Source organism: Equus caballus, chromosome 16 (assembly GCF_041296265.1).
Source record: "Equus caballus isolate H_3958 breed thoroughbred chromosome 16, TB-T2T, whole genome shotgun sequence".
NCBI lineage: Eukaryota > Metazoa > Chordata > Mammalia > Perissodactyla > Equidae > Equus > Equus caballus.
The window spans coordinates 18,967,272-18,989,480 of record NC_091699.1 but is presented as its reverse complement, the minus strand read 5'-3'; the positions used below and the strand labels follow the sequence as shown (position 1 = coordinate 18,989,480).

General features: G+C 48.3%; 1 protein-coding gene across 10 annotated transcripts in view; it reads right to left on the bottom strand.

Annotated features, from left to right (window-relative positions):
- The window catches only part of SRGAP3 (SLIT-ROBO Rho GTPase activating protein 3), a 245,774-nt gene that overhangs the window by 23,331 nt on the left and 200,234 nt on the right, over positions 1 to 22,209 (bottom strand). For all 10 annotated transcript variants that reach the window (XR_011427199.1, XM_014731442.3, XM_001495686.5 and 7 more), the window contains 5 exons: positions 20,903 to 20,980; positions 12,421 to 12,555; positions 9,738 to 9,843; positions 9,306 to 9,533; positions 6,386 to 6,465 (listed from right to left, as the gene is read on the bottom strand). Coding sequence is in view for 9 of the 10 variants with exons in the window: in XM_014731442.3 (XP_014586928.1) it covers positions 6,386 to 6,465; positions 9,306 to 9,533; positions 9,738 to 9,843; positions 12,421 to 12,555; positions 20,903 to 20,980 (627 nt within the window). In the remaining variant the exon portion in view is untranslated. The remainder of the gene's footprint in view (positions 1 to 6,385; positions 6,466 to 9,305; positions 9,534 to 9,737; positions 9,844 to 12,420; positions 12,556 to 20,902; positions 20,981 to 22,209) is intronic.

The window sequence follows — 22,209 nt, the reverse complement described above, 5'->3', positions numbered from 1 at the left end:
CCAAATCCAAGTTCATGAAGAGTTATCCTGTTTTCTTCTGAGAGTTTAATAGTTTTAGGTCCTACGTTTTATGTAATCCATTTAATCCATTTTGAGTTAATTTTTGTATATAGTGCGAGGTAAAGGTCCAACTTCATTCTTTGTGTGTGGCTATTCAGTTGTACCAGCAACATTAACTGAAAAGATATTCTTTCCCCATTGGATGGTCTTGGCCCGCTTGTAAAAGATCAGTTGACCATAGACGTGTGGGTTTATTTCTGGACTCTCAATTCTATTCCATTGATCTATATGTCTGTCCTCATGCAAGTACTACATTGTTTGATTACCGTGGCTTTGTAGTAAGTTTTTCAGCGCACGTAATTCTACTTCAAAAATAGAACCATAAACAACATTGTCCCCTCGTTAATGATTTGTATGCTGACGTGTTTGGGGGTGATGCACACTGATGATGGCAACTTACTTTGAAATGTGTTAAAAAGAAGATGGATTGATAGATGGATAGATAGATACATGATAAAGAAAACAACAAAATGTTAACAACTGCAGAAACTAGGTGGTAGGTAGATGGGTGTTCCACTGTATACTTTCTTTCAACTTTTCTGTGTGTTTGAAATTTTTTATTAAAGAAATATTGGGAACTTCAAATAAACAAAAATCTTACCCTGGTTTCTAGTAGCTGTCTAGAACAATCTGATGAAAACTATAGACCTCTTCTCAGAGGCACACATTCCAATAGATATAAAATTTTGCCCACAATGGCCCTCCTAATGCCCATTTATGGACTTCTGATATGTCCAAAGAGTGAACTGCTTACTGGCTTTCTAGATGAAGATGATGGGTGAGGAGAAAGGAAAATTTGGAGAATTTGGGGAAAACACCAGTGAGAGAATGATGGTGTAATTATAATTGAAAATTGACATATTATAACTATATGAACATGTTTCTGTAACTAATTTTAGTCATTTCTTTATCTGTCAGTCTTGTTCCTCATCTAGCATCCAATTAATAAAGTTGCTATTGACAAGCTGCCTTAATGTTTTCATTAGGTTTATTTCTGATAATCAAGGTTTCTCAGTCTAACCAAGGTTTCTTTATAAATCTTGGAGAGCAAAAGGGCTAGCACAAGCAGATTTTCCAGACTTACACCCACAATGTGCTAACTGACTCAAGACAGGGCAGCAGGCATCAGTTAGGGACAGAATCTGTTGAGACAGGAAAGGCAGTAGGTGCCCAAACAACCATCTCCTTCCTCCAATGTGGTCACTCATGGGATGACCCATCTGTTACAAGGACACAGACTCATGGTTTTATGGCTGATTTGACCTTTGAAGTCTGTGGATTCCATTCATACAGGGTGTTCTCAAGAGAAACAAAGATATTGATGATCCCCCAAATGAAATGTCTTTAAAAAGTGGGTAAAGAGTTCGGTCAAGATGACAGCATAGGCAGGCTCTGAACTCACTTCCTCCCATGGACACAACAAATTTACAACTACTCTTGGAACAATTACCCCTGAGAGAGAACTGAAAACTGGATAAAAAGAAGCCCTGCAACAAGAGACAGTCCTGACTGAAATAGAAGAGGCAGAAATTCCTTTCTGGAGAGAATAAAAAGCCACCTCCTAGCCATGGTGCTTCCTGGCCAGTCAGGAGCAATCCTAAAGTGGGCAGCATTCCCTGGAGGAGTGGGGGACCTGAGCCAGGGAGCAGTACCACAATAAGCAGCCTTTGGATTCAGCACAACAGAGATGGGTGTCATAATATCTGGCTTGGCTGGCTATTAACTACAATGGGGAATACACCCAGAAAAGCTATCAGACATAAGGGGAAAAAAGCTGGCTCTTAAAGGGCCCATGCACAAATTCACCGATTTCAGAAAGCAACCTAAAATCACCAGAAAGAAAGGTACAAAGTCCTTTGGTGAAAAGAGTCTCACCTGATAGGCTCTGGGTGCATCCTGATGAGAGGTGAGACCTCTCCAGGGACTAAGACATTGGCAGCAGCCATTACTGTGACCTAGTACGGGCATGCTGACACAGATGCTGGAGGATGCCATTGGAGTTCTTTCCCTGGCCTGTTAGCCCAGGGATCTGCCACACCCACTAGAGCACTGATTTAATCCAGCTCAGCCAGGGCAGGCAGCCCACCCCAGGGACTTGCCCCACCCAGCAGCAAGCCCTCAGGCAACTTGTGGGCCTGCATACGCAGGGTGCCTGCAACCTCTGCAGGTGGGCAAGTGGGTCAACCTCTGTGGGACAGGGAATGCACAAGGAGCAGATGGAGTGTTGGGGGTGGGGGGGGGCCTCTGCAGTGTAGGAAAAAACCTACAGCCAAGAATACTCTACCGTTCAAGGCTATCATTCAGAATGGAAGAAGAGAGAAAGAGTTCCCCAGACAAGCAAAAACTAAAGGGGTTTATCACCAAGAAAACAACCCTATGAGAAATGCTAAAGGTACTCATTTAAGTGGGAAAGAGAAGACCACAAATAGGAATAAGAAAATTATCAAAAAAAAAAAAGCAATAAAATCACTGGTAAAGGCAAAGGCAAATATACAGTAAAGGTAACAGATCAACCACCTATGAAGATAATACGAAGGTCAAAAAAAAAGTACTAAAATTATCTATTTCCAGGATAAGAGGGTAACGGATACACACACACACACAAACAAAGAGGTTAGATATGACATCAAAAACATAAAACATGGGAGGAGGGGAGTAGAAGAATAGAGCTTTTAGCAAGAGGTCAAACTAAAAAGGCCATCAACTTCATATAGATTGCCATATATGTAGGTTATAATATATGAACCTCATGGTAATCACAAACCAGAAACCTATAATAAATACACAAAAAATTAAGAGAAGGGAACCCAAACATAATACTAAAGAAAGCCACGAAACCGCAAGGGAAGAGAGCAAGAGGAGAAGAACAGAGAACTACTACAAAAACAGAATGGCAATAAGTACATACTTATCAACAGCTACTTTAAACGTCAATGGACTAACTGCTCCAATCAAAAGGCATAGGGTGGCCGACTGGATGAAAAAACAAGACCTATATTTATGCTGCATACAATGGACACACTTCAGACGTAAAGACATTCATAAACTGCAACCTAGGTGTCCATCAAGGGACGAATATCAAGGGATAAAGAAGATGTGGTTTATATACACGATGGAATACCACTCAGCCATAAGAAAGGATGAAATCCGGCCACTTGTGACAACATGGATGGACCTTGAGGGTATTATGCTAAGTGAAATAAGTCAAAGGGAGAAAGTCAAATACCATATGATCTCATCCATAAACAGAAAGTAAAAACAACAACAACCAACCACAGAGAGACAGATTGGATCAGTGGTTACCAGAAGGCAAGGGGGAGGGAGGAGGATGAAAGAGGTGATCAGGCACATGTGTGTGGTGATGGATTGTAATTAGTCTTTGGGTGGTGAACATGATGTAATCTACACAGAAATCAAAATACAATGATGTATACCTGAAATTTATATAATGTTATAAACCAATGTTACCACAACAAAAAAAATTTAGCAGGCAAGTAATAAATTCTCAAAGCCATTTCTATGAACAATATTAAAAAAAAAGAAAGAAAGAAAGTAGGTAAAGAAAACAGGGGGTTTAGGCTGCCAGTGACCAGTTAGGTCAATAAAAATCTCTGGACTCAGTTTCTCAGGATTAAGAAGGATTTACACCATATACAGAGTCAGTCAACATTTCCTCTCCACTTTATTGTCCCAGGCACTGTGCTAAGCTCTTTCATGTGTCACCTCATTTTAACCAAGGCCATAATTCTCTTGGTGTGGTCACTCCCATTTTACAGATAAGGAAACTGAGGCCAGCAGTTATGTGGCTTGCCACAGATCTCACAGCCATAAAGGTCTCTCTCTGTGTTTCAAGTCCAGGTCTATTTGCTCAGAGGCCAGTGTCCCCTCGACCGTTCCTGCAGCTCAAGATTTCTGTGACTGTTTACGCTGGGGTTGGCATGAATGCAAACATTTAGGAAATGCAATTCTTCCTCCAGAGATTGCCCCTGATTCAGCACCTCCACCAACACCCAGGATACAGTGAGAACCTTCAGGCAGCATGAAACTGGCTCTCCCGGGGCGGCTGGTGCCCTTGCAGGATGATTCTTCCTGCCCCTGTCATTCTCAGGAAGCAGCCAGCGGACAAAGAACAACAGGAGCAGGGAGCTCTGGGGAAGTGGACGCAAGCTCTGCCTTAGCCCATTCCAGGGACACGTGAGCCTCCGCTCCGCGAGGGGCGAGGCAGCAGTTTCTGGGGGATTCTTCTTGCTGTGGGGTGAAGCCTGTTAGGTGTGTCCTGTTTGCTGGTGTGTTGCCTCTTCACTGACCCAGCAAGACCCACTCTCCCTGCAGCCCCTAGTCCTGATGCCCAGAGCAGCCTTCCGCCCACCGGGCTAGGAGCTCGGGGGCGGGGGGGGGCAACTCAGCAGGCGACTGACAGCAGCCCCAGTGCCAGCCCCCAGGAAGGTGGGAGCGCAGGTCAACGGGCAGAGCTGCAAGGTGCTCAGAGGGCACCTGACCTGCCCTCTTGCAGGCACGTCTGCCTTCACCCGCAGCCCCGACAGGCCTCAATTCTGAACAATCAATCTATCTCATTGGACAAGAAGCATTTTCTCCCAGTGGAAGAAGACAGACTGAGAGCAGGGTCTGGAACAAGGGGAGCCACACACACACAGAGATCCAGAAATAAAACAAGCAACAGATGGAGAGAACATGAAGGGGGAAGGGGTGTTAACAGAGATAGAAAGGGAGGGAGCACGGGAGGGGAAGAAGAAGGAAAGAAAAAAGCCAACCACCACAAACAACAGAAGATGGCAGCCCTCCCGTCTCCAAACACAGGCTCTGCAGGACACCTCCCTCAGCTCAGGGTGACTCCAGCCTCTCAGGATTCTGGCAGAGCTGAACATTATACCCAGATTTGCTTTTCTGCACCTGCGACCCAGGCCTGACCCATAGGCTTCCTCTCGGGCCACAGTGATTGGCTCACGCCTGGGGGCGTGACCCCAAGGCTGTCCAGTGAGAGCCCATCCCAGGACCCTTCTTGGAACCATTATGAAAAGGAAGCTGTTTCCCACTGGGACTTTGGGGAAAAGGATAACGAAACCCTGGAACTGCCAGGGCCCACCACACAGGGAGAGCCTACTTGACAAGGAAGCCAGCCCAGAGGGAAGCAGAACAGGAAGATGCAGACAAACGCCTGACAAAATCAACGGCTCCTGGATCCAGCTCCTGGTCTGATTCCCCTTGACGCTTAAGTCAGTTCGAGCTGGGGGTTCTGTCATTAGCAACTGAAACAGGCCTCCTAGAATGTGAAAACCCACCAGTCTGTCTTGCCTCTTTCACCAGCTCCCAGAAATACATACCCAGACGGGGCCTGGGACTTTCCACAAAGAAACACAAAGGCCGGCAGAACTGCTAAATACTGATTTTGAGACAGTAAAACTATGACAGGGAGAATGGAGGGCTTTGCTCGATCTACACAGGGCTGCACAGGACTTTCACAGGCCCTGGGCACTTTTGCTTGCATGGGTCTCTTCCTCTATTTTTTAAAAAAAGTTAAAAGTTAGATTTTACAACTGCATTGGTATAAAGATGAGTATAATCCAGGCTCGATCATATTCATTTTTTTCTTCTTATTTTAAAAGAAATTAAAACATTTTCATGGGCACTAAAAGCATCGTGGGCCCTGGGCAGTGTGCCTACTCTGCCTAATGGGCACTCTGGCCTCAGGCCCACATCATCCAGACTGCTTGTCCACACAGTCCGGGCTCCCCAGAGACCAGCCTGATTCTCTTCTCCTTGTCTAGAAGCGGGGGAAGGCCCGGTGAGTTCCTCAGAGCCCAGGCTGGCCTGCCTCTGCATCCCTCTATCTCCACACACTTCCCTGGGTCATCACTGTTTGGCTTTAGCTTCAGGGCGCCCACTGCATGGGGACACACCTGTAATCCGGCATTATGACTCTGCATCATGGGGAGCTGCTCCCAATGTGACGGGGACGAGGCTGGGAGCTTGTCGATGACCCATGTCTCGTCCATCGACGGGGTCCAAGTCCCAGCACAGGGTGGGCACAGAACAGACCCCCTGCGGGGCAAAGCATGCTTCCTACCCAGGAAAGTCTCTTAAGACTTAAGACTCGCACTCGGGCCAGGCAGGACACAGAAAGGGATGAGGCAGGCTGAGCAGGAACGTGGTGAACTGGAGGGCACCTGCCCCTGAGGTCTTCCTGGGTCCCCATCTATTCTGGAGGACGATGCTGACTTGCAAAGCTGGAGGGGTTGGGCAGGCCTGAGTCAGCATGAGAGGCCCCCGGGGGGAGTGCCCTGGGCCCGGACTGCCCCTCACTCACCTTCATCACTGGTGTGAGGCTCGGTGCCATTGTCGTGGTCAACTTCATCGATGGTCCCTGGCTCGCTGTGTGGGCTGTCACTGCAAGGAAACACGGGAAGGGGACTCGCTGGCGGGCTTTGTACCCTCACGCTGTCCTCAGCCTCCACAGGTGCCAGCCCAGCCTGCCTCTGGGCCTTGACCCAAATCAGACACAGGCCCCCTTCATCCCGTCTTTTCCATCTGACCACCCACGAACCTTGCTAATAGAAAACCACTCCCAGCCTCCTTTTCTGGAAGCTTCCCTGAATAACCTCCCCCACCTGCCGCCAGCCTTGGAAGTTGCTGAGCTCTCTTCTTGGTAAAGGTTGTTGATGCCTTGGTGTTGTGTAAGATCCAGAGGGCAGTGTCAAACCCTGGCATTTATCCTCGGAAGGACCACAAGCCAGAAGAGAAAGGAATTGTGGAAGTACCGTGAGTCATCCAGCTAGCCTGGCTCCGCGTCTCACAGCGGAGACAACACGCCAGCGCGGTGGCATGAAGCTCACAAGCAGCAGGGTCCCTCAGGGCTGTCCCATGATGCTGCATGCAAAGCCCAGATCGGTCCAGGCGCTGCGAGCAGGCCGGCAACCAGGATGGGCAGGGCGGTAGACTGCATCCAGGCCCGTCAAATTTAGGCATTAGTGCCCTGGGAGAATTTCACCAGCTGCTACCGCCTCACTAGATTCTAAGCTTCCTGAGGCCGGGATTCATCCACATAGTCAGTCAGCTTTTTTACTGAGCCATTGATTGAGTCCTAATACACGCCAGGCACTGTGCTAGGTAGGAGGGACGCACAGATGGGTAAGGTGGACCCGGGCCCTGCCTTCATGGGCCAGGAAATAAAACTGGTGCCAGCTGAAACGTGTTATGTAGGAACAAATGAGCAGAGGGGACCTGCAGAGGTGGTCAGGATGGCTTCTGGGAGGAGGTCACATTTACATTGCCATTTAAAGGAATAGGGACTTTATCACGACAAATTCTACGTTGCCTCCTGGATAAGGTCCAGACTGTGCATGATCGGTTGTTTAAGACCTTTCATAACCTGCCTCCTGCTGGCCTGTGGAGGCTCCTCCCTTACCATTCCCTTGTCACTGTGGCCACATGGAATCACTTTTCATTCTATTTCATGCTCCAGGTCTAGAACATTCTTTTGCCCACTCCTCACCCAGCAGACTCCAGTTCACCCTGCAGGTCTCAGCTAAGTCTTTACTTACTCCGGGAAGCCTTTTCTGACTTCCCACCAGTGGCTCAGGGGGCCCCACTTCTGGAACTGTTTCCTCTTCCACCAGAGCCCCCTGCCGCGGGGGTTAATCCTGCTTGGGTTACGGCCCTGCCCCCTGGCCCTGGGCCTGGCCCAGGACAGATGCTCAGTAACCATTTGCTGAACGAATGAAAGTTGTCCACTGTGATGAGACCCTCAGCCAAATCCCCCTTTTTGGCTTTGAAAATGCCTCCCAAATCACCACGTAATTAATAATTTTCCTTTCTCATGGGACACAAATGGGATTAAGAAAAGTGTGGTTATTGTATACTGTTCTTTGAGAAGTACTCTAAGATCTGCACGTCCCTTCCCAGAACGCTAATTATACACCTATACCGCAGCAAGAAAGAAAACCAGTAATGTTGCAAAAACTGTGGGAAAAGCTTCTCTTTGTCCAGAAAGCGTGCTTGCTGGCTGTTTGATGTTTCTGTTACAGAACAGACACAGACCCGCTCCCAGTGCCTCAAATGAGGTTAGAGAGCTGTGATGAGCCGTCCAGTGAAGAGCTGCAGGGAAACAAAGGCGCTGGAACGTCCCCCTTCTTTGAAGCGGCTGCCCAAATATGTCCAAGAATGAAAGTGATTCAAGAACCCAGGAACGCTGGGATAATCAAAAGACCAACTCCCGGCGGGCGCCAGGCTGAAAGCACACAGGTGATACCTAAATATAGAGCTGCGTGCTGTCCTGGACTGGGAATAAAGACAGACTGGGGACCTGTGACGGGTCTGTCAGTTGGCGTTCTGAATTTTCTGTCTTCACCACTTTTTTTAAAATATGTCCTATCTTCACTACATTTGACGGTCTTCGCCTGGGGAAGGGTGCCAGCCCTGATCTTCTTAAGGTCCTAAAATATTTCTCCCAAGACTCAGTGTAGCACCAGGTATGCAGAGGTGCCCAACCAGCAACTGGTGTCCTGGTGTGGAGCTCTCAAGGAAAGTGAACTCACTTTGTCTGGAAAAGACAACTCCTAGGTGGGAGGGGACAATGGTGACAAGTGTCACTCTCAGTTCATGAGGTTAAGGTGGGGATTATTCACTCCCCTGCTGCCTGCGATGAGCTTGCGACTCACCTGGCCAATGATGGCATTACATCTCCTAACCAGGGTGATTAGTTCACCAGACCCAAGCCTCAGCAAGGAGACAATTTTGGAGCTTGTGTTGAAACATTGGAGGAGAAGCTCTTTTTCCCCTGGGGATGCTGAGAGAATGGGCTGTAAATCTAGAGTTGCTGGATGCCTTCTTGAAACCACCAAGGGAGAGGCTGCCTGAGAATGAAGCCAATGCAGAAGAAAGTAGAGCTGAGGATTGCAGGACCATGTCCTAATGATAATAGCTGAATTCCTGGATCCAGCAATACCTGAAGGTATGCGCCCAGACTTTTTATTTAAGTAAACCAGTAAATTCCTCCTTGGTTTAAGCATTTTGAGTTCGATTTCTTTCTCTTTCAAGCCAAGAGAGCCTTGAATGATGCACCTATCTTTCATATCAGGCTGCTGCAAAGCTCAAATGAGAAAATGTGCATGAGAGTACAGACTATAAAGCAGAAAGAAAATCAACAGATTTCTAACTGTTCCTGTTCAACAGCAGCAGCAACAACAATGATGACAATAATCATAATATTAAGAGGAGCGGAATCTTACCAATATTCTTCCCCTCCTGCCATGCATTTTTCATACACGGGTCCCTCTAGCTCCCGAGGGCTGGGGAAGATGGCTTCATGATGGATGATGATGGTTTTGATGACTTCATTGACGTGTGCCTGGCAGGACACAGGGTCTTGCCCATCAGGGATGTGCATGAGGGTGGGCCCGAAGCAGATGGCCAGGTTGTAGGGGTCCATCATGTTTTCGTCACTATACTGCGAGAGGCTACAAGAGAGCAGGGACGCACAAGTCACCTGGAAAGGCAAATCCTCCCCCTGGGGTTTCTTTCTTCTGGGGGCTCCACTCAGATCTCAGCAGTTTCCATGTTCTGTTTTGAGAACAGCTGCACCTAGAAACGCCCCAGGACACACCCTCCCAAAGGAGGCCGGGGCCGAGGCAAAGAGGGGCCCCCCTGGCCAGGCAACTCACTGGTTGAGGAAAGCGAAGAGGTATCTCATGACCACAATGACCACGCGGGGAAGGGTGACGAGGATTTGCTGGATCTGGTGCACCCTCTCAGCTGGGTTCTCCAGTTCTGTAACAGAAAGGGGCATCTTTCATCCTCAGAGAGCCAAGGTGCCGCCATTTGCTGGTCCCACCTCCTAGGTCAGCCCATGTGGTCCAGGGCAGCCAGTTCTACTCTCATTTCTGGGGGTTGATGGGTGACCCTCACCTGGCCGCAGGGGTGGACCCAGGGAGGGGTACATGGCCTAATCAGAACCAGCTGGACTCAATCCTTGGGACTTCGGGCTGGAGAAACCCAGGAGAAGCGCCCTCTAGAAATTGGGGAGAGGAAAGTCTGGAGAAGCTGGGGGCTCCCAGGAAAGAAGACCCTGCCGGAAAGTGAAGCCAGCACAGAGATGGGGTGGGGGGCAGGGTCCTGCTGATGCTGGGTGAGGTCTGGGTAAAGCTGGCCCTCAACTTTTCAGGTATGTAAGCCAATCCATTGCCTTTTATGGATCAAGCCAGTGTAAGCTGACTTGCTGTCACCTGCAACCTATGAGTCCTGAAGAACACAGCAGAGACCATGTTCCATTAAACCCTTTGTAAACACCAGCTGCAGCCCAGGCCTGGCACATAGTAGGTATTCAGGAAGTGACTGCTGAGTAAATAACCACCTCTCGAGCTGTGTATCAGCCTGTAAGCCTGGCAGATGCTTGGGGTCTCATCTCTGACCCATTTTCAGGTCAATCCTCGAGAGACAGACATGGGTACTTTCATCAGTTGGGTCAGGGTGGGAGGCTTGGTAAGGAGAGACAAGTGCCTCGTGGAGAGGGGAAGTGGGCGCCAAGGAGAATTTAGAATGTTCTTCTAAAATACAGCTTCTCCCCTTTCTCCTCTGCATCCAGGGCCCTTCGCGCTGGGGCTCCCACCAAACTTGCCTGCCTCATGTCCTAGCCACCGCCCCTTCCCAAAGTATCTGAAGATGATTTAGAGCTGTGCTTTGCAAATGAAGTGATGAAGCACGTTGGGAGGCATTTACAATATATGAGGCATTCTTTGGGGTTGTCACAGTGACTGGAGGATGCTACGGGCATCTGAGATCCCAGGGCCCAGGGGCTAAATGTCCTGAATGTGTGGGACACACAACAAGGCACTGCTGTACCCTACTGAGAAACTCTGTACCACGCCACCTTATCCACCATCTCCCTCTCACAAAGGACTCTGCTGCCCTGGGGCCTTTGCACACACTGGTGATCTCTCATCACTGCCCGGCACACTCCAGCCTACCCTCAAGGTCTGGCTCCAGGAAACCTCACCTGAGCCTCCACATAGAGCTAAAGGCTCTTGCACACATATTGATTCCATCGCTCCTCATACAGGTCCCTCCACGTCCTCAACTTCAGTCATCAGTGCCCTGGGACCACCTCCACTATTATTTATTAATTTTATTTTCCTTAAATACACACCTGGCTCTCTGTCTGGAAGGGAGATTGACGTGTGAGGTTTAGTCCTTGATGTAACCACAGGCTTTGGGAGGGAACTAGCAAGGGACTGTCTTTCTCATGTTGTGATTCAAGGTGCGATTCAAGGTGTGCAATGTTGTGAACTTGCACCAGAGGTCAATGTCCTTGTTCAGTCAGGGCCCTGCTCAACTGGACTGTTGGGGCTTCTGGAAACATGGGCCGAGCAGGTGACACGGGGCTCAGACAGGGTTGGGCCTTTGTGGCCAGGAACGTGCTTTGGAGCTCGGAGTGGATCTGGAAGGCCGAGCAGGGAGCAGTGTGGAGGGCGGGAGGGTGCGGGAGGGTCTATCAGCCAGGCAGGCAGGAGGTTCAACCCTCCACAGGTGCTCACCACCTCTGGGGCAGCTTCCTGGCTGCCAACCACTCTCAGAGCATTGAGAGAAGCATGCCTAGTGAAACTGGGTGGGGGGAATTTTCTGTAAGGCGAATTAAATTTACAAGTTTATTCCAAAATACTAAAATTCAAATATTCTAAACTTCAAAGTTTATTTTAAAAAATATCCCCCAAAGGTTGCCTTGGAGTTGGGCATCTTACAGTCAAGGTGCCTTTACTTCAGCCCCCTAGACGGGGCTCCTGCCTTTACCCACAGAAACACCAGTCAAGGAGGACTCCGATGGCTCGCAATGTCAGAGGAAGCCCCCAGCCAGCTTATTTTCACCACTTCCTTTGTTTGTCACGTTGCTGACCTGACTCCCAAATCTTCCATGGCTCCCTATTACCCAATAGCTCTGGAATCCTTGCAGGCATTCACGGTCTTCCCTTTCTTGCTCCATTGTTCCCTTCCAGCCTCTTGCACTATGCACTGGCCAGGACGCCCTCCTGCTGCTCCTCTTGGTCTGTGTGTCCCCAACTCTTCCCAGGATCCCTGCGTCCACTCCTTCTGGAAGACTCTCCTCACATCACTCTCCCTCAGCTGTGATCCCTGAAACCAAGTCTCTCTCTGCTTCTCCTCTGAGCTCCTTCCATACCCAGGTGTGTACCATGCCCATTAGCCCCGCCATTACCAACGATCTTGCTATTCGCACAACTAGGCTTTAAGTTCTATGAGGACAAGGGCCAGACTGCTCGTGTGGTGACGAGCGCATAGTGCAACTTCAATAGCGATGTGTCAAGGAACTGATCATCCCACCTGGGAAATACTTACTAATAGTAGATATCAAATCTTGAAACCTTTCCTTAGGAAAGAGTGGGTTTTCCAGTCCTCGGAAATACAGTTTTAAAACCCCAGCGACCGAATTGATATCTCGTTCATTTTGGTCATCCACAAGGGGGTCTTCACCTGAGAGGAGACAGGAGATGACGATTCAGCTCGGTAAGGAGGCAGGGAACGTGCAGACGGCAGGAGAGAGGACCTGGCCCAGCCCGAACTAGAGGAGAGGCCGGCGGGACAGCCTCCCCAACACAGCAAGCTTAGAGTTCTCCCCGCAGCTGATCTTGAAAATGTTCAAAACTATAGAAATGTTGTAAAAATAAAACATGAACACCCATCACCCTTCACTTACACACATCAACTTACACTCACCTTGCCCTATCTGCTTTCTCTTCTCTCTCTACTTATGTTCATTATTGCTCAATAATTTGAGAGTATTTTGTAGACATCACAGCGTGTCACTGCTAAATACTTCAACACATTTCTCCTAAGAATAAGGATATTCTCCTACATAAGCAAACACTATTACACCTAAGAAAAATAACAACACTTCGAAAACACCATCTCATGTGCAGCCCACATTCAAACATTCCCAATTGTCCTGTGCCTTTCAAAGAATTTTTTCAAAAGCTAAGATCGAATCAACATTCACACAATTCATTCAGTTGTTCTGTTTCTCAGTCTTTTGAATGTAAGACTCCAACATTTTTTATTGTTAGTTTGCTTTTTATATTTATCATATTGCCTGTTTGGAAGAGTCCAGGCCCGTTGCCTTGTAGAATGCCTCACATTCTGGGTTTGTCTGATTGTTTCCTCATGGTTAGATCCAGGTTGAATATTGCTGGTAAGAATATCCCATGGGTGATGCTGTGGACGCCACATCGCAGCTGGAGGCACATAATGTCAGCCTGTCCTGCTACTGGTGATGCTAAGTTTGATCACGGGGCCAAGGTGGCGGCCTCCAGATCTCTACATGGAAAGGTATATTTTCTCCTTTGTAATAATAAGTGTAAAATATAAAATAGCTTTGAAAAAAAATAAGTGATCTATGTACATGCCATCGCACGCAACATGCTGCACTCAATGCTTTTAGCATCCCACGATGATTTTTGCCTAAATCAATTATTACCCTGGAGTTGAAAATGGTGATTTTCTAATTCCATCATTCCTTCCATATTTATCAGCTGACATTCATTCTTCCCTAAAGAAGAGCTTTCCCATGTCCCTTCACTCCTCCTATTATTATTTTTTGGCTTCTTTACAGACTTTTTTTGCAATTTTTTATTCAATGTGTTATAATCCATTACCATCTCTATCCTTGGGGATGCTCAGATTGTCCCCAGTTTTGCCAGAGGGAGTTCTTTTTTATGTCCTTCTGATGTGACCTCTACTGAGCACTTCCTTGCTTTCTGGCACAAAAGACATCCCTGGGTCACCTGTACTTTCCTTCTCGCAGATCTGGAATCAACATTTCTCCAAGAAGCTCTGTTTGCTTTCCGTGGGGAATGGTACTTAGAAACAAGACCTAGGTTCTCGGTGTGCTCATTGCCACGGGAGTGCCGGAAAGAGCGTCTAGGCCCTTTTAGGGAATAGAGCGAGAATATGTTTTTCATGAGTTCACACTGATATTTCCAATTCATATTTAAGATACAAGGTTTTCTTCACCTTCATTTATTTTATATTTGTACTGCATTTTTCTTATAGTGAAAATTTTGGTTCCAAATAACATTAATAATTAATGTATTTATGTACTTGCCTTATCTAATAATAGACTTAAAGTGGTTCCAGAATTTTAATAGCAATATTGCCACTAATAATACACCTGATACATAAAATTTAGGATTTCTTTGCGGGGCTTTTGTTTTTGTTTCTGTTTTCATTCCTCAGAATGTATCCCACTAAAGATGTACGGTCAGAAGACCGAGTAGATTAGTGGTTGCCTGGGACTGGGCGCTGGGGGCTAGGGGACATATGGAAAGACTACAAATGGGTACAAGCCTTATAGTACGTAGCTCAATAAGGCTGTTAAAAACGTATGACTTGGGGCTGGCCTGGTGGCACAGCGGTTAAGTGAGCACATTCCACTTTGGTGGCCCAGGGTTCGCTGGTTCAGATCCCGGGTGTGGACATGGCACCACTTGGCAACCCATGCTGTGGCAGGCGTCCCACGTATAAAGTAGAAGAAGATAGGCATGGATGTTAGCTCAGGGCCAGTCTTCCTCAGCAAAAAGAGGAAGATTGGTGGCAGATGTTAGCTCAGGGCTAATCTTCCTCAAAAAAAAAAAGTATGACTTTCTGTGTGGTTATCAATTTGATACAGAGCTTATTTGCTTCTATTTATATTCAGTTTTAGGGATTGATTTTTTTTTTTTAGAAATCCTTTTTTTTTTTTAATTTGCAGTTTTGAAAATATAAAGCATTTACGTGGTTTCAAAGTCAAAACCAGATAAACAGCTGCGCTCAGAGAAGCCCCGTTCTTATCCTTGTCCCCTCCACACCACACCTTTAACCATTTTCATTAGTTTCTGGTTTGTCCCGCTGTGTTTCTTTCTGCAAAAACAAGCAAATACATATATACAAATTTTTTATTTTCCCTCATTTCTTACACAAGATGTAAGTAGCATACTATAATACTACATATACTTGTTTCTTCTCTTAATAAATTCTAGAAATCTCTCCACATCTATTCATGGAGATCTTCCTCATTTTTTTTTTTTTTTGATGGCTGCACAGTCATCAAAATGACTAAATGACTACTCTACTTTATGGATAGACCATAATTTAGTCACCCAGTCTCCTCTAGATTGACATTTGACTTCTTTCCAATATTTTGCTATTACAAATATTGCAACAACAAATAACCCTGCACGTGTGCTTTTGTATTCGTGGAGGAGCATCTCTGCGTTAAGGTCCTGACCTGGGATTGCCGGGTCAAAGGGTAAATACACATGCAGTTTCATCAGATACAGGCAAACTCTCCTCCATGGGGGCCACATCCTTCTACACTCTCACCAGCAACACAGCAGAATGCTTTTCTCTCCCACGGCCCTGCCCACGCGATGTTGTCAATCTTTTGCATTTTTGCCAGCTGGAGAGGGGAAAATGATATCTGAGGACAGCAGCGCTTCTCAACCTAGTCGGGGGGCTGCTGAGCTAGTGCCCCACCTGGAGATTCTGTGGGGGTGGTGACAGGAAGCAGGGAGCAATCTGACACCTCCCTGAAGGCGAGGAGAGATGTCTGCATAAGGGGTTCTCCTCCTCCTCCCAGAGCAGCCCAGAGCACCTCTAAGACGGGTAAGCAGTGAAGAGCAGAACTGGAAATTCATTCTTGGCTCTCTTCACGCCGCCTCCGCAGGAAGACTGCTACTGGCAGGGCCTTTGCTAGCCCCAATATGCTTTAGTGCATATTAGAGAAAGGCCTCCTTGCCTTCCTGAACAGGGCTTGTGGCTTACAGAGCATGAGCCAGAGTTCAGCTCCCACCTGCTCTCTTGGTTGAGCATCCTTGAGCAGTGCCCAGCCTCAACAACTGTGTGTGACAGCCCAGACACTGATGTTCCATATGTCAACCTCTCAGATGTCCCCAAGGGAGGAGATGAAAACACTTCCCCAACAAGACTTTCTCAGGGGGAAGGAAGAGAGAAAACATAAAAAATTAATGCCTATACTGCTATAGCACTTCTCAAGCGAGAAGCACACTTGCACATCTGATGTCTCTAAATCCTCACAACAGTGCGGCATGGCACTGAGGGAGGCCCGGTTCCAATGCCACCATCCTCGCCCACAAGAAAGCTGAGGCCCCAGCAAGTGAACAACTTGCCACATTCGTGCAGTCAGGAACAGACACCAGCAGCTCCCAGGTCTCAGAATGCCTGGGAGATACGCTTTTTTTCTACCCATGGTTTTCAATTCTGCCTGCCTGCCTGTCTGCATGCATGCCTAGCCACCCGTCTCCTTTCCTTTTCTCCTTCCTTTCTAGCAGAATCCCAACCTTTTCTTTCTTTCTCGAGAAAAAAGTTCCTATGAATGCTCAGCACAGAGAACAAAGCTGTCTCGATTGAACTGGGGGAGAGGCCCCAGTGCTCCTTCTCAGCCCCTGTCTATCCCTGTCGCAGCCCTTGAGGCCCCCTGAAGGACCACAAGAGTTCGAAAACTCTGCACTGTATTAAGCTGTTCCCTGTCACTGCCATGCATTACTCTTGTGCTCTCACAATGCCGAAGCACATGGATTTTCCCCTCTATATTATGTATTAGCTCCCCCGGTAAGCATGATTAACATGTCGACTTTACACACACACCGCACTAGTTCTTGCTCTTCCTCAGAACGCACTTAATTCACTAAGGAGCCATCCAACACTCCTTCCCAGGCCTTTGGCTCTCCACAAGGCTAGTCAATTTTGGCTCCCAAAACGAATGGAATTCCAGAGCTCAAGATGAGCAAGATGGTTTGTGTGAATGATGGATTCCTCCAGGAGGATAATTAGAGCTAAAATTCCAGGCAAGTCTGAGAGAAAGCTGTGTTCACACTTCGCTAGCAAATGTTGCGGGGGAGGTGGAGTTGTTCCCAAACAGCCTGCCTGCGGCTTCCTCGTGGCCAGGTCACCTGGGCATCACTGCACCCAGGGCAGAATGCGAATGCGCAGTGTGTGCATAAGGTTCCAGGGGACCTTGCTGCTGGCTGGGGGCCCAGCAGGCAGCTGTGGGAGGTGTCTCTTGCAGGGCAGTTCTCTGTGGCCACAGGTCCACCCAAACCCATCCTGAGGTTCCTCCCAGCGCCTCCTGGTCATACCCTCTTCCTGGGACAGGAAACAGATCCCAGAGGGGCCAGGCCCAGAGTCCAGCAGGTGTCAGACGCTACATGACCTTTAGCTCCAAACCCAAACACTCTTTTTTTTGTGAGAATGATTTGTCCTGAGCTAACATCCGTTGCCAATCCTCCTCCACTTTGTATGTGGGACACCTCCACAGCACGACTGCTGAGCAGAGTAGGTCCACACCAGCGATCCAAACCTATGAACTCGAGCCGCCAAAGCAGAGTGCGCAGAACTTTAACCACTCAGCCACCAGGCCAGCCCCTCCAAACCCTATCTACATCTGCACAGGGTGAAATGGCCACTGATTCTCTTCCCAGCCACCCTCTACATAAGGAGAGACCACTGGCAGCTCTCTCATCTTTGTGTACAAAGAGGAGAGCGGATTGGTTTGTGGGGAAAAACAGAGAGATGGAAAACCAGCCTGAGAGACAACAGCACCACAGCTCTCTCCACGGCCAATTCCTGCCTTGTCATGATGTTTTCTCCTTCATTTTGCCAGAAGATTACAACATCTCAAAACTTTAGTGGTGACTTTATGATTTATTGGCAGCAAAAAAATAATGATAATAATAATAATCCCAACTAAAACCCTGGTTGACTCATGTCAGAAGAAAAAGAAAAGGAGTTTAGGAATCACAAGCCAAGAACGGATTTCCAACATGCTGTAATTTTTCAGAAGCTTAAGGAAAAGAGACCTGTGCTCCTTTCAACAGCCTTATGCCAGGAATGTAGGCAAGAAATTCGCCCCAGAGAGAGACAGAAGAAAGAGACCCAAATCTCTTTGAACAAGTGGCAAAGGATAGGCAGCCTGCACAGATTAGAGGGTTTAAAATTTCAAAAAAGGAAGAAGGGAAAAACACACAATGTACTGGTTTAGAGAGAAAGTTCAGTGACAAGCTAGAGTGTGTGGGACGTGAGGAGTGGGCGAGAAGAGGAATACGGAGCCGCGCCAGCTCGGGCCACCTGGTTCCCGGGGAAATGTGGAGAGAGATGCGGCTGAGCCAGCAAGAGGGAAGCTACTGGTTTCAGCAGAGGTAGGAGGAGGTGACTCTGAGGGTCAGCTGGCTAATTGGTTGGTGAATGTCAAGAAGCAGAAAAGAAGAAGTGAGAAATCTGGGTACTAGCCAGCCCAGAGAAGCCAGGATGTTCCTACCAGAGACACACCAGGAGCAATTCTTTTAGAATAAGCCATGCTTCACTGTAGGCTCGGGTGGAGCAGAAGGGCAAGGCCAGAGAGCGAATGAGATGCATCTGGGAAGGATGGAGAGCTGCAGAGGAGCCAACTGCGTACGTGAGGCCAAGAAAAAGCAGAAAATGTTTCCTGCAGGTTGCGATCTGGGTCAGCTGATCTCTGCCCAGCGGGGCTCTGCCCAGCACAGTCCAAAGCTTATTAGGAGCGGAGAATTCCTTTAAATTGCACATCACCTCTGCAAGGCACCCAAGCGAGTGACAGAGGCATGGACCTTCGAAAATCACATTCAGGAAGGACAGAATGCAGCACTGCTGGGGTGGTGCCTGGGCGGGGATAGGGCCTGGCTGCCTGGTACAGCGAGGTGACTTCTAGGACATGGGGAAGCAGGCAAATGCAGGGGGGGAGGGGAGTACCAGGCTGGAGGCCCCGTGTGGTGAGTTTACTCATGAGATTCAAGGAATTCTGTATAATGGGATGAGCCCAGGAGGATGGAACCAGCAAAGGTTCCAGACCACGGCTCTGTTTATTTCCAGTGAACACAGGGCAGCAGGGGTGCTAAGGTATTGGGGGAAATGAAGAAACGAAACTCTAGATTGGGCTGTCCAGGGTTGCCAAGAGGAGCTCAGGGAATGATGAACGGTGCTTCCATCAGGGAGGCTGATGGGGGATACGTCTTGCTCTGTGGCCTCTGCACATGCTGTTCCCTTGGTGTGGACCACCCTTTCCCTGGCTCTTACTCTTTAAGCCTCAGCTTAGGCATTTCCTCCTCCAGGAAGCCTTCTCTGGCTTTGTTGTTCCTCCTTGCTCCATCGAAGCCAGGCTAGGGGCTCCCATGCTCCCCAGTGCCTCCTCCATGGTGGCACTGACCATACTGTCTGTTTACTAAACTGGCTCCCCGACTAGCAGGGACTGTCTTGTTCATACTGTATTTCCAGGCCCCAGTCCATTAGCTAGCGCAGTTTGGGGCTCAACGCATGCCTGTTGAGTGGATCGATAAATGCAAGAGGAGCTTGCAGCAGGGGAATTCTGGGACAACCTGGTTCTAAGTTCCCAAGATCCTGGAGTGGCGCTCCAGAACTGAAGCTCCCCCTGGACCTCAGAGGGTCACTGAGTGTCACATCCAGCCAAACCCTGCTCTCTAGCCCTCGTTCCAAGCCAGAGCACCTAGGACTGCAAAGGTCTGAGCTGGGGGCTGTGGTGGTGACCGCCTGGGGCTGACAGCACTTCCTCCACCCTAGCCCTCAGGATGCAATAGGGGTGGGGGTGAGGGGGTGAGTTTGCCCAGGAGGCAGCCCCTCCAGGGGAAGCCTGATAATAAGTAGGAAGAATTCCAGAGCTGGAACCCCCTGGGAGAGGCTGCTCAGAGCACAGCAACGGGGACAAACCATACGCACCCCCAAGGCTGTTAGGAGGGTTAAGTAGAAGAAAGTGCTCTGTAAACTGGGATGCGATAGACTGCGGGGAAATGGTTTGGGATTGAGGTCCTCAGATCAAACAACACTGGAACCACTCAGAGAAAAAGGCAGTGGATCAGAGTCAAGAAGGATAAACGAGGGAGATGTGATCCTTCCAAAATGCTGTTAAGCTGGAGGCAGAGATACTGTTTAGGATGCTACAGACGAACTCTTCCTTCCTCCTCTGGGATGAGGATATGAACTTCCTAATGCCGGGCTTGGTTCAACAACCCGGGAGTGTGATGTTTGAAAATGTTTCCCTGAATGGAAACGCACGGACTTCCAGCTCTACTGTAGTAGTGAGACAAGCACCGAGGATAGAAAGGCAGAGGTGGAGTAAGAACTGGGCTTTTCCCGACCCAGTGAGTCCTGACTTTGCGTGGACACTGTCACTGGCCGCCTGTCCCCATCAGGGATTCTGAGGCCAAGGGAGGCTATATCAAATAAGCCAAATGTACTCCTGGTCTGGTGGCCACATCATTTCCAATACGCTTTTATATCCTCGGGGGATGAAAGCGGGAACTAGGGAACCTCACCAGGGGTAGGGAGGTCTCTTCCTCCCAGTATGTAGCTCTGCCAAGAACACAGCATAAAAAATTAAGAATTAGGATATTCCAAAAGCCGCTCAGTGTTATCTGTGTTCTTCCAACTTTCCTAAAACACAGCAGCCTTTACAGGCTCATATAATAATTCCGGGGTGCTTTACGAGGCCTTCTTTCCCGGGAACCACTGTACAGCCCACCAGAGAAAGTCACCCACGTATGCTGGTAAATGTTTAACATTTTAGCTCTTTGGAGGGGAAGAAGAAAAATAAAAGATCTCAGCGTTCGCCAAATTCTGTGGCGTAAATACTCCCGCCTTGGCTGATTTCAAGCTACCAGGGTGAAGCTGTGGACGCCAAGTGGGAAGGAGACTTTGATACAAGCCAGCCCCAGCACACCACTGGCTCTAAGACACACGTTCACACCCACCCTGGCTTACTCGGGCCACAAGCTTGAGATGGTCGCTCTGCACCTACCTCTCTCAAAGGAATTTTTGATGTCATTGACTTCGACCTGAGATCCTGGCACTCTGAAGATCCCTTGCTGCTGGAGTCCTGAAAGAAACAAACAAACAAAGGCCAGGAGGTGCTGAGTTCATCAGACTACTTGGAACACGGATGACTCTCCCCATTACTTGTCTCTCTCTCCCACCATCCTTTATAGGAGTCCTTCCCAGTGAAGGTCTCCCGGGAGGAGCTCCACGGTAGCCTTCGCAGTGAACTTCAGCTGGCCAAAATACTCAGACACATCTTGCTTCATATGTCTGTGATCTCTTGTCTGGGCTTGAAGGAAAAGGCCACAAGAAGTTTATATCAACACTGGACCAGTGAATAACTTCCAACTTAACCCACAGGTCAGCTCAATCAAATAGCTGGTTGGTACACTTCGCCTCCCGAGCTCACCAGGTCCATTGGTACCAACAGCTTGGCCTGAGTTTGCAAATGCCATTTGAGTTTCACAGCCACACAGATTTTGAACAAGAATGATTAATATCACTCCTTCAACCATTCCCGCCCCCGACACGGACATCTTCTTCCTTCGAGAAAAGCTCGAGTCTAGAGTACATGCTGGCCTGGGATCGAGGAGTCTGGGGAGATTAAATTATTAAAGAAAAACAATCGCATATTTGTATGTGTTTCTACAAGGCCATAACAAAGAGGAGACCCTGGGACCTGACATGAGAGTAACAACACAACAGCAACCTGCAGGACTGAAGGAATGAAAGGGCCTCCCTCATCTGAAATGGGACTCAGTGGGGGACACTGGCCGTTCTCTCCACCTGGACTGGATGGCTGGCTTCTACTCAAGCATCAGCCCCTGGAGGGCTCTCTCCTCACCACCTTAGCGGAAGCAGCCCTACCCCCTCCAGCCATTCTCTATCCCCTTCTAATTCATTTCTTGGCATTATGACTACCTAAAATTATATTATTTATTTCTCTGCTTGTTTATTCCCTTGCCCTTCTAACTGATACTGTAAGCGACCTAGGGCTGGCACCTCACCCGCCTTGTTCACGCCTGCATTCCCACTGTCCCCAACAGCACCCGCTATGCACTCTGAAAATATATTTTTGGAGGAATGAATAAGTGAATAGACAGAGCACAAGTCAAGCATTGGGGATACCATGGTTAGCAAGTCCCAGACACTGGATTTCCTTCATGGAGTTGACTAGGATCCAGCAGTATTAACTGACTGAGTGGCCAATGACATTCAGTCAATGACATCCAAAGCACAGAGCTCTGGGGTTAGGTGGGAGCAAGGAAGGAGCTAAAATGGTTCTCCTGT